This window comes from Pygocentrus nattereri, chromosome 6, assembly GCF_015220715.1.
Source record: "Pygocentrus nattereri isolate fPygNat1 chromosome 6, fPygNat1.pri, whole genome shotgun sequence".
NCBI classification, from domain to species: domain Eukaryota; kingdom Metazoa; phylum Chordata; class Actinopteri; order Characiformes; family Serrasalmidae; genus Pygocentrus; species Pygocentrus nattereri.
Window position 1 is genome coordinate 7,613,161 of NC_051216.1, and position 12,931 is coordinate 7,626,091.

Below are 12,931 nucleotides of genomic sequence, written 5' to 3' on the forward strand. Positions count from 1 at the left end.
GATTTAAACATTTCATTTCAGGCCAAAATCTTCTCAAAACTACAGTAAAAATGTATCAAACATCAGGCAGTAAATTCATAACCATTTCATGTAGTAACATCCTGTGGGGGAGCTTTTAGAGGTGGACGTCTGGTTGCTATCACCACCACCAGTGGTGGATGAAGTACACAAACCATGTACTTACTCACTGCAGTAAAAGTAGAAGTTCCTCCCTTTAGACCTCCACTGGAGTAAAAGTACTAAAGTATTTACCTTCAAATGTACTTAAGTATAAAGTAAAAGTACTAAAAGAGTAATTCTGGCTCTGATGTCCTGTTATCATTTTTATAACCAGACTGGCTTCATGAACTCATTTCAGGTGAAAGTCCTCCAACGTCTCTCTTGGTAAACCAGTCTTTTAATAGAACGTCATTAATTAGTGACGCTGACGTCTATTAAAATGATCAGAAGCACAAAACACTGAAGGTAAACAGTTTCCATCAGGGAGAACCGAGTGGCTCTGAAATCACTTTTTACACACAAGCAAAGTTTCAGTTTCAGATTTATTTACAACTTAGTTCCAAGTTTAAGTTGAATAAAAACTGGCTTTAAACTCAGGATCACAGATGAGCTCCTTTACTATGTTGATCTGTAGGCGTCTGTTCATAAACATAAACCAGCCCAAACTCATTTACTATAAAATGAAATGGTGTTTGTAGAAATTCAGAAAAAAGCCGCGTCAGTCTCGACTGCATATGTGGACATATTTCTATATTGTGCTCTATTTACACAAAGTTAGGTTAGTTCATCATTTATGTTGAACAGACTCTCCCAAAGTTTTACGCTGCTGCGCTGACGTTGAACCGCGTGCTGCACTGGGTCGGTATGACCAACAGGTCAAAACCAGCTCTAAACAAAGTGACCGCTGGGCCCTGATTGGTGCTCTGGCTTTGCGCTTCTTTCGTTTTGACATGTTACGTTTTTATACACACAGAAACCAAAAGGAACGACAGATTTCTCAAAATGTAGGAGGAAAAAGTCGGATATTAGACTCTGAAATGTAGTGGAGTGAAAGGAAAAAGCCGCCCAGAAATGGAGAAACTTCAGTACAGATACACCAAAAATACTAAAGTACAGAAACTCATTACATTTACTCAGTTACTCAGTTACTGCCCACCAGTGACTCTAAGTTTCTCTAAAACTGAAAATTTGACATGGAATTCCCCTTTCAAGCCTGGATAAGTCTGGAGCTGTAGATGTTCTGATGTTTGACTGGAATGTTAAACCTGTGAAGCTGTTAAAGCTCCTCACTGGTAGAGTTCAGTCCCAGCAGAAACAGACCCAAAGCCCCTGACCCTCACACCTCTGCAAGATAAAGAGGCCTGTAAAAATCTGAAGAAAGACCAGAAGAGCAGGAAACCACTGAAGCACCACCTACATCCTGTAAGAGTCTCCAGGAATGTTCTTCCTCAAAGACGTCCTGCTTTTTTTTTTTTTTTTACCTAAACATAATCAATATTGCCAAAAGTATTCACTCGTCTGCCTTCACACGCATATGAACTTGAGTGACATCCCATTCTTAATCCACAGGGTTTAATATGATGTTGGCCCACCCTTTGCAGCTATAACAGCTTCAGCTCTTCTGGGAAGGCTTTCCACAAGGGTTAGGTTAGGAATTTCTGACCGTTCTTCCAGAAGCGCATTTGTGAGGTCAGACACTGATGCTGGACGAGAAGGCCTGGCTCGCAGTCTCCGCTCTAATTCATCCCAAAGGTGTTCTATCAGGTTGAGGTCAGGACTCTGTGCAGGCCAGTCAAGTTCTTCCACACCAAACTGGCTCATCCATGTCTTTATGGACCTGCTTTGTGCACTGGTGTGCAGTCATGTTGGAACAGGAAGGGGCCGTCCCCAAACTGTTCCCACAAAGTTGGGAGCGTGAAATTGTCCAAAATCTCTTGGTGCTGAAGCTTTAAGAGTTCCTTTCACTGGAACTAAGGGGCCGAGCTCAACTCCTGAAAAACAACCCCACACCATGATCCCCCCTCCACCAAACTTTACACTCGGCACAATGCAGTCAGACAAGTACCGTCTCCTGGCAACCGCCAAACCCAGACTCGTCCATCGGATTGCCATCTCGAGCTGATCTGAAGGCCACATGAAGTTTGGAGGTCTGTAGTGATTGACTCTGCAGAAAGTCGGTGACCTCTGCGCACTATGCCCCTCAGCATCCGCTGACCCCGCTCTGTCATTTTACGTGGCCGACCACTTCGTGATTGGAACACCTGAATTCAATGAATTGGATGGGTGAGTGAATACTTCTGGAAACACAGTGTATGAACATACATCCTCTAGAAGAAGAACAATATTTAAATCCTTCACTTTGTTACACATGTAGTTCAAAGTCCAGCCCTTTTTTAATCAGATTTCTAGAACTTACTCTGATCAAAGAAATCATGTTTACATGACCATTTGACGAATCAGATAACTGCATAAATCCAATTATGATCGGATTACTGAGTGCATGTAAAAGCACTCCCTCTTGCTGTATGGCAACACATCTCAAAGGATTTTTACATTACAGTTTTTGTTTATAATTTTTCTATTAATCTGTGTACAAAAAAAACAAAAATCATTAAAAAGTATCATATGCATGTTAATAATTCATGCATTGAGGGGTTCAGGGGTTTCATTAGCTGCAATGGGCTGCAATCAAGCAGCATCTTTGAAATCTCTGCAGTTGTTAAAAGAACCAAATATGTAAATGTGTTATTTGTCATCTCATTATGTGTAATAATATATATATTTCAGAAATGTCTAGCGTGTTTATTGCTTAATGAGCCTGAGCTGTTGATGACTCATGAAGAGCATGTGGGGGCTGAGGGGTCTCATGGAAGGGGGTCGCTTTCACTGGTAGATTTATTGTACTTATTAAATGATCTGTTTACGTGGGTTTTTTTTTTTTACTCATTTCTTTTGGCCTCATATTGAACAAGTGATAGTGAGGTGTGCAAAAGTGCAAGATAAACATCCAAATATCTAAAATATAGTGGGTGTGAAACTTTTATTTTTTTTAGTCTGATTGTTTCTTGTCGTCAAAGTGCAAACCAATAGATTTACAGCTGACTTAAATAAACACAGAACTTAATGGTAATGAATAAAGCAAATAGTACAAATGGAACATACAGATTAAGGATTGTCCAGCATTAAAAAGCTCGTCTGAACGGCTCTTATTCTAGTATATTCCAGCATAACAACAATAGTCACGTCTACATGCATCCTAATAATCAGCTAATAGCTCAATCGGAATAGAATACGTCCATGTAAACACCTCATTAGGAAAAGACTAGTCTGATTGAGGCTACTGGAGGTGGGTAATCCTGTAAATAATCTGTTAAATAGAAGAATAATATCCGTGTAAACGCCCGTATCCGATTACATTCCCTATCGGAAAGTTTAAGTCCGTTCTGCATGTGCGTCGCGTCACAGTGAGAGTTTATACCGTTCAACATGTCGGAGCAGAAACTGGTCTGCAGAGGAGACGAAGTTCATGCTCTGATCTTTAAAAGACGGCGGTGGGACGGACGTCCAGCTTATGTGTCTCAGGACACGACGTCTTCCTCTCAGCCTTCTTTAATAAGGACAAGTGAAGGATGTTTTCCTGAGTCTGACATCATTTTAAAGGAGCTTAAACCAGAGAAGTTGTAGAGAAGAGAATTCCCACTCTGTAGTGTCTTCCAGCTTTCTCAGACACTAGAGGGCGCTCCTGAGTGAGTCCAAAATGATTGATGTGGAGCATTTGAGTAAAATTATAGTTTATAAATGCTTAAACATTTTTTTATGTAAAAGAATGCAATCATACCCTGAACACAGAACAGCATAAAACACATTAACACCACAGTTATATTTCTAAGAGCTTTTAAACTATAGGAGTTTAAAACGGCGCCTCATGCACATTCAGCCAACGAGCTGCTACGCTCGCCAACCAATCAGCACTCAGTAGCAGGAATGCCAGCATCCTGCTGCCCAAAAACGAAACATAGATACGTTTCTTTGTTTTTTTAGTGAAATCCATCCTTCTGCTTGAACTAGAAACTGTTTTACCTTTTTGTTTTTAGCCGTTGAGCTCCGTTCATTGAGGACTCCCTCACCGGCGCCCTCTGCTGTTTAGCAGTCCTGTTTTTGATATAACAGGGAAAATAGGAAGTGGCCAGGCTCCTCATAAACCGGCTGTGCTAAAACCACAAGCGCACAAGCTGAAAACTCACGTAAACACACTGCTCACTCTGACTTGACTCTTGACACACGTCATGCTGGTTGTTATGGTAACATCTGCGCTAAGTGGTTCTCCACGCATGTGCATAATTTTGGATTAGATTACTTGCAGTGAGCATGTAAACTGAGGTTTCCCATCAGACTGTTGAGTAGAGTGTGATATAAACAGCTCGGTCTTAATCTGTAATCAGACTGTATTCAATCAGATTGGCAAAAATCTGCGTACGTAAACATTTGAATATCCATTAAAATGACACGCAAACACCTTAAGGGGGACTTCCGTACGTTTTCCCCCCAAAATTTCTAGTGTCTTTAATGTTTGAGACGTTAACAGAGTGATTCAGAGTGGTTTGGTGTGAAAGGGTTGATTGTAGAAAATCAGATGTCTTTACAGTGGTGGTGATGGCAACCAGGGGTCGCCATGACGACAACACAAACATGACATTTCATTTACTCTCCAGAACCACCAGTGAACCTACACGAGTCTTCTGGGTGTTATGGAATGTTGATGATGGTAAAATCGTGGAAACTCTGAAAACAGACGGATTTCAGACATCGGGGATTCGTTATTCGTTGTGATGTCAGTTAATAACTTACTATGATGAAGCTTTTAGAGCCTTTAAATTCTTCAGAGATGACAGTAAAATCTTCTTGGCTCTTGATCTTATAGCTAAAGCGCAGCCAGAAGAGCAGTCGCCTCTTATACTGAAAGCACTTTCACCGGCAGCTTCACAGTCTGGTATAGCAGCTGCGCCGTATCAGACTGTAAAGCCCTCCAGATGGAGCTGCAATCAGCCCAGGCCGTCACCGGGTTACCGCTGGGTTACATGAGCAGGGAGGGTACGCACTACCATCAGGGACCCCACACACTGCAGTCTGGATTGCTGCCATCTGGCAAACAGTACTGGAGCATCCGGTCTGTACCCGCCACCGAAAACCATTGGGTTTCTCAACCTGTCTTACTCCTGGAGTTATAATTAACCACCTCACCCTTACACTGTCACCCAGTAACTCAATAATGTCTACGCTTCTGTGAAAAAGATGGGCCAAGCCCTGAAGAACATGTTTTAACTGATGGTTTTGGGCTGGTTCAGAGTTCAGATTTAAGCCCTATAGAGAATATTTGGTCTCACATTAAACACAAACTAGTTTGGGAATGTTTTCCAGCTGTTTGAAGCCACCAATACAGGGTGGAGCCATATGGACTCTTCTGTCTGTATAAGGAAATCTTCAGACTTCAACACTAAAAGAAGTTAAAGGTATAAATATCCCACGTGAACTTTCTACATCTATTTGTTTAATGATTTGCTGTTAAGACAATCAAAATCTTAATCCCTGTGGGCTTTTAACATGGGGGGTGTACACCGATCAGGCATAACATCATGACCACCTCCTTGTTTCTGCACTCACTGTCCACTTTATCAGCTCCTCTTACTGTATAGCTGCACTCTGTAGTTCTACAGTTACAGACTGTAGTCCATCTGTTTCTCTGATACTCTGCTACCCTGTTCTTCAGTGGTCAGGACCCCCATGGACCCTCACAGAGCAGGTACTATTTGGGTGGTGGATCATTCTCAGCACTGATGTGGTGGTGGTGTGTGTGTGTTGCGCTGGTGCGAGTGGATCACACACAGCAGTATGCTGGAGATTTTAAACAGTGTCCACTCACTGTCCACTCTATTAGACACTCCTACCTCGTCTGTCCACCTTGTAGATGTAAAGTCAGAGACGACAGCTCATCTGCTGCTGCACAGTTTGTGTTGGTCATCCTCTAGTCCTTCACCAGTGGGCACAGGACGCTGTCGGCTGGATATTTTTGGTTGGTGGACTATTCTCCGTCCAGCAGGGACACTGAGGTGTTTAAAAACTCCAGCAGCACTTATTTCACTTAGAAAATCAACTAAACATGTCATTGGTCGAGGGGTCTTTAAACTAGAGGAATGTCTAATAGTCTTCATTTGAATAATTTGATTACCTGTCATTTTTACACTTTTATTCACAGTCAGATTTGGTCCATCAGGAGTGCCCAAACTTTTGCATGTGACTGTAACTGTACAAAATTTCATCCCTTTAGGGTTAAACATGATTTGTACTACCTCCGTTTCACTTTAACAAGCTATCTGCTCTGTCGATTGTCTTTTGCACTTAATATTTAATGCATATTTGCACTCTTCAATATTTAATGTCCCAGTAAAATTAAATATTAGTCACACTATGAATTTAGAATTTTTAGAAGCAATTGTCACCGTGTTTGCACACTATGGAATTAGACCTCCGCATTTAACCCATCTGTGCAGTGAAACACCACATACACACTAGTGAACACACACACTAGGGGGCAGTGAGCACACTTGCCTGGAGCGGTGGGCAGCCCTATCCACCGCGCCCGGGGAGCAATTGAGGGTTAGGTGCCTTGCTCAAGGGCACTTCAGTCACAGACTGTCAGCCTTCCTGTCACAGGGCTGGTTCCCTAACCTGCAGCCCACGACTGCCCCATTGGCAGGCATAGGGTTACGACTGCCCCTATGACTCTCAGTCTTGTGTAGCCTGTTGGCTCTTTGTTACTCTGTTAAGGAATAGTTTGATGAAAAATCAAGTTAACCAAATTTTGTTGACTCAACCAGACATATTTGGTGTTTGAAGGCATGTCTGCTTTTCCGTGAAAGCTGATCCTTTCATCCTATCGTTTTATCCTATCGTTTATTAAAGACTATGCAAGCAAGTTACTAGAAATTTACTTATGAAATGACTCCACATGGTTTGAGGGAAATGTGATGATTTACCCAGCTAGAAAAAACAGCATAGCTCGGCCTGGCTGGTCACCAGCTAAACCAACATATCGCTGCTGTCGGAAGAAAACCTCGTATCTCCAAAATAGTAACTTTACAGTAGAGGGAAAAAGCATACTTCACTTTTAATGGAAGTCAATGGAACCAGACGTCTTTTGAAGTAATTTTGGGATATTTCTTTTGGACCATTCTTCATAAAACTTACACACAATGTACAGAATAACAGACATTTTCAAATGATCTAAAAAACTGAAAACGTCAAAAATGGAGATACGAGGTTTTCTTCCGACAGCAGCGATATGTTGTGTTTTGGATACTGGTATGATGGTCAATCAGCATGACCATGTTGGGTGACTAGCTAATCCAGCATTAGCCCAGCATAAACTGCTGTTTTTTAGGGGTTTTTTTAGCAACAACAAAAGACACCAGGCCTCATTCACCAACAATTCTTAAGAAGAAATTTCAACCTTAAACCCACTCACGCAGTTTTCACGAAGATTCTGACATTCCCCAGTGTTTTCTTGTTTGGGATTTGTTCTCAGGTAAGAACAGAATCTACACACACTCAAGAGCATAAAGGTGTAAGCAGTTCTGCGCTTTAAGAACACGTCATGAATCTGACGTAGACTTTTTTCTAGAACACACCTCAAGAACACATTTAACCCTTGTGTGGTGTTGATGTGTTTGCTTCCCGGTGGTCTGGTGGACCCACTGCATTATTGTTTAGTTAAATCAACACAGCCACAACAGTTTACGTAAAAATACTAGATGTTTAAAATGTCACATCCAGTGTAGAGTTCTCCTTTAGCAGCTGTAGCCAGTCAGCAGCCTGTCTATGTTGTCCACCCTCACACACACACACCAACAGCAAGCCATGTAGGAGGAGAACAGAGTGAAGGACACAGCACCTCCACGCTTTTACTCCCCACGGGTTCAGCCCAGCACCACATGTGTAGTATAAATGTGGGGGGGGTGAACAGAGTGAAGACCCTGAAAATGGGTTATTTTATATGTTCTTCACAGAAAATGAGCGAAGACCAAGAATCTGAGGCTGAAATAATAATAAATGACATATTTTTCCCACAGACCCCAACACCACACAAGGGTTAAGAAAAAAACTTGGTAAATAAGGCCTGATGTACTTATTAACTACATTAGGTTGCTAAAGTGCAAAATGACCGAATGTGGCTGATTGACCACATATGGGGCAAGTGGGAAAAATATGTGTGCCCTGCTAGAAAAAATCATAGACCAGCATGTCTGGTCACCACCAAAAGGTGTGTTGTGTTTTGATGCTGGTATGCTGGTCAGCAGCAATGGACATTGATATGCTGGTCACCACCAAAACCAATGTGTGTTGTGTTTTGATGCTGGTATGCTGGCCAGTAGCAATGGACATTGATATGCTGGCTCACCACCAAAACCAGTATATGTTGTGTTTTGATGCTGGTATGCTGGTCAGCAGCAATGGACATTGATATGCTGGTCACCACCAAAACCAGTACATGTTGTGTTTTGATGCTGGTATGCTGGCCAGTAGCAATGGACATTGATATGCTGGTCACCACCAAAACCAATGTGTGTTGTGTTTTGATGCTGGTATTCTGGTCAGCAGCAATGGACACTGATATGCTGGTCACCACCAAAACCAATGTGTGTTGTGTTTTGATGCTGGTGTGCTGGTCAACCAGCATGACTATGCTGTGTTGACCAGCTAAACCAGCACCAAACCAGCACAGACCAGTTAGCAGGTCAGTGCTGTTTTGTTTCAGCAGGGTGGCCAAACTATTCCATTAATCATCATATGTCACGTGACACTGTAACCTGGGAAATTTCACTACTGTTGACCACTCGTGCTCACTGGACATGACAGTAAAGTGAACTTTACCTTTGACTTTCTCTAATCTGCATCCACGAAAGTGACCCCCATTGTGTAACTACAGCAGACGCAGGTATTGCTGTTGCTGCTGCGGATCTCTCTTTCTCTCAGGCAGCGGTCATTATTATTTCACTCACACACCATTTAGCCGGCTGCCCGGTGGCTCTGTGGTGAGTCTGGGCCTGTGGAGCTCGCTCCAGCACATTCAGAGGGTAAACGTGTGGCATGTCTTGCCAACAGGCTAATTAAATCAGGGCTGAGTGTCTTTCTTTTGTGGAGGTCGTCGGGGGGACACGCTCTGTCTGGCTCCAGGGCAAAAGCAGACACATGTTATTACTGTGAGGACCTGGAGAGCAAGAAACTATATTTTTAATATCAGAAAGGACATTTATCTTCTGACATGGATTAGGCTTCACCTGAGCTGCCATGTGAGAGGTGGGGTACTATACTACTGTAATAAGTCAAAATATATCATCTGAACATCTATGAAATAATGCAATAAAAGGTCTGGCGTGTAGAACTCTTTAAACGGAGAGTAGAGCTATGAGAGTTGACCTTAGGCTATTTAGGCTTGATGGGGCTGTATGCATAAATTTCTCTGCCAATCCATTAATAACATTAATAACATTAATAACATTAACAGTAAAGCTCTGCTGATCCTTCAACTCAGTTTAACAGTCAATGGGCTTAAACGCTGGAGTCAATGTAGAACTGCTGATTCACCCTTTAACCCTGAAGATCAGCACAGACTGCTGGTCACCATGGCAACGACGACAAAATTGCCTAGCCAGTAGCTAACGGAAGGGCAAATAGAAAGATTTAAGATGAATGTTGATCGTTTGGAGATGAATGGACTCCTTTGAGTTTATAAACAACTCCAGCTGCTTTCCTGATACGTTTATTCTGCAATCAAGTTCAGTTTCTCACTTGCTCCCCCGTTCCACCTTAAATGGTGCAGCAGTTTATTCTGGCCCCTCAGGGACCATTTAAGGTGGAAAGTGCAAATTCGAACAAGAAGCCGGAGAATGAGAAGCTGAGCAACCTCGTAAAAAGTCGAAGGCCGGGAGACATTTTACACAAAACTGTTCTACTGGAAAAGTTTCCTGCCAGAGATGTGAGAAAAGCAGCTATAGCTGAGCTAAAGCTAAAAGCAGAGCGAGGTGAGTCTATATTTCCGTTTATATTTATACTAGTACATTAACACACACTGGGACAAATGTACAGCCAAGATGGTAAGATGGACATGAAATGCTGTGGCTCCCGGGTGGTTTGACTTTTTTTGAAAGGACAAAAAAATGAGCATTTTGGTTGCGACCCCTGTTATAGACCAAAAAGACTTTCATAACGATTGGGATTAAAATCTGATTTGATCTGATTCCTGTATGAATTGGCTTAATGGTTACCATAAGAGACCACTGGCCTCTTGTAGGACAGTTTAGATCCTATTAGGAAACAATCAAATGCACCTGAAATCAGTTTCAGAACACCTGACAGACCATTACAGTCCTTCACACTGTGATATCAACCCATCAACAGAAACACAAAATACCATTAGTGAAAACTGGACACTGTCAAGAACCAGCAACGTTTTAATGGTTTTTATTTTTTTAGCAGGTCGTATGGTAGCTTCTTTCCACCATTTAGAAAAAATGGCCATTCAGTGGGTCATAATAACGAGAAAGTTCTCCATAATTATGACTTTCACATGTACAAGATACTATATCATCCCTGCTGAAAAACCCAGAGACCGTTCAGCGTTTCTGGTGGTTTCTGATGGTTTCTGGTGGTTTTGTAATGTGTTTTGGCTTTTAAATGGGTTGATATCACAGTGTAAAGGGCCCTAAATGTTTAACAGGTGACCAATGGCCGATTCTAACTGCATCGGATGGTTTCCTAATGGGCTCTAAAGGTGCTCTATAGGAAACGGGTGACCTGTTCAGGAAACCATTAAGCTAATTCCATTAAGACGCAAAAGCAGTAGATTTTAATCTTAATGGTTTCTAAATGTCCTTTTTCAGCAGGTTTATTATCTGGTAATTCTGACCAGTGGTGGACAGTAACTGAGTAACTGAGTAAATGTAATTAGTTTCTGTACTTTAGTATTTTTGGTGTATCTGTACTGAAGTTTCTCCATTTCTGGGCGGCTTTTTCCTTTCACTCCACTACATTTCAGAGTCTAATATCCGACTTTTTCCTCCTACATTTTGAGAAATCTGTCGTTCCTTTTGGTTTCTGTGTGTATAAAAACGTAACATGTCAAAACGAAAGAAGCGCAAAGCCAGAGCACCAATCAGGGCCCAGCGGTCACTTTGTTTAGAGCTGGTTTTGACCTGTTGGTCATACCGACCCAGTGCAGCACTCGGTTCAACGTCAGCACAGCAGCGTAAAACTTTGGGAGAGTCTGTTCAACATAAATGATGAACTAACCTAACTTTGTGTAAATAGAGCACAATATAGAAATATGTCCACATATGCAGTCGAGACTGACGCGGCTTTTTTCTGAATTTCTACAAACACCATTTCATTTTATAGTAAATGAGTTTGGGCTGGTTTATGTTTATGAACAGACGCCTACAGATCAACATAGTAAAGGAGCTCATCTGTGATCCTGAGTTTAAAGCCAGTTTTTATTCAACTTAAACTTGGAACTAAGTTGTAAATAAATCTGAAACTGAAACTTTGCTTGTGTGTAAAAAGTGATTTCAGAGCCACTCGGTTCTCCCTGATGGAAACTGTTTACCTTCAGTGTTTTGTGCTTCTGATCATTTTAATAGACGTCAGCGTCACTAATTAATGACGTTCTATTAAAAGACTGGTTTACCAAGAGAGACGCTGGAGGACTTTCACCTGAAATGAGTTCATGAAGCCAGTCTGGTTATAAAAATGATAACAGGACCAGATCAGAGCCAGAATTACTCTTTTAGTACTTTTACTTTATACTTAAGTACATTTGAAGGGAAATACTTTAGTACTTTTACTCAAGTGGAGGTCTAAAGGAGGAACTTCTACATTTACTGGAGGAATATTTTACCTTGAGGGTCTCTACTTTAACTCGAGTTCGTCCACCAAATATTTACTATGCCTTATGAGATAGTACGCAGTTATGATGAGTCACGAACTCAAGCTGACGGACGAGGCTGAGGTCAGCTTCTTATTCGCCAGCTGCTTGTTCGAAGGTTCCCGTTCCACCTTAAATCGTGCGGCAGTTACTATTACAGCGCCTGATGCGGTAGAATGCAGCTGCTGAACGATTTAAGGTGGAACGGGAAAATTTGAACGAAAGCTTGCGAATAAGAAGCTGACTCCAGCCTCGTTGCTTATGAGATAATAAGTCATAATTACCCGAACTCTGTATGTTATTCCTGCTGTTTTCCTGTGTTATTCCTGCTGTTCCTCGCTAATCCAGACCTCGAGCTGCGTCACAGAAATAAGCGAAACGCGTCTCGACTCCTGTTGATTGTCTCTCTCGGCCACCCGTAGCGCCACTCGTGGTAGAAGGAAGCGAACATGGCGGCGGCGGACTCGGGAGAGAAAGACGCGGCGGAGAGTTTAAACCGCAGCCCAGAGCAGGTGAGCGGGCCCGGGGGAGAGGAGCGGACAGTCCCGGCCATGAGAGCCTTTAACCGGAGCGGAAAGGCGGAGAACGGAGGAGAAAACGAGGTTACCGTGGGAACGCGGCCTGCGCGCGCTCACGGGGCGCGCGGGGTTGTTTACGGCGTTATTCATTAATATTCCTGTATTAAAGTATTAAAGCGGTTAATACCGTAAACCGACGGGTCCGGGGCGCCAGCGAGCTCCCAGACCGGCTCCGCCGCCGCGTCGTTTCGGTAAATCTGTGCAGTTTTAACGGATGTGGGGAAGGTTAGCTTTAGCATGTACGCTAGCTACACACACAGCACTCATCTGACTGAAAACTTCGGTACGAGTGAGATTTTCAGGTGTTTGGAGTGAGACTAGAGTGAGATTTTCAGGTGTTTGGAGTGCGACTAGAGTGAGATTTTCAGGTGGTTGG

The 12,931-nt window shown here is 42.5% G+C and overlaps 1 protein-coding gene and 1 long non-coding RNA gene across 2 annotated transcripts in view; one reads left to right on the plus strand and one right to left on the minus strand.

Moving 5' to 3' along the window:
- Positions 1-12,476, minus strand: part of LOC119263623 — a 54,949-nt gene extending 42,473 nt beyond the window's left edge. The window contains exon 1 of the long non-coding RNA XR_005130395.1: positions 12,262-12,476. This is a non-coding gene — a long non-coding RNA (uncharacterized LOC119263623). The remainder of the gene's footprint in view (positions 1-12,261) is intronic.
- Positions 12,379-12,931, plus strand: part of cwc22 (CWC22 spliceosome associated protein homolog) — a 77,974-nt gene continuing 77,421 nt past the window's right edge. Inside the window, exon 1 of the mRNA XM_017710599.2 lies at positions 12,379-12,489. Within this exon, the coding sequence (XP_017566088.2) occupies positions 12,427-12,489 (63 nt within the window). The 5' untranslated portion in view covers positions 12,379-12,426. The remainder of the gene's footprint in view (positions 12,490-12,931) is intronic.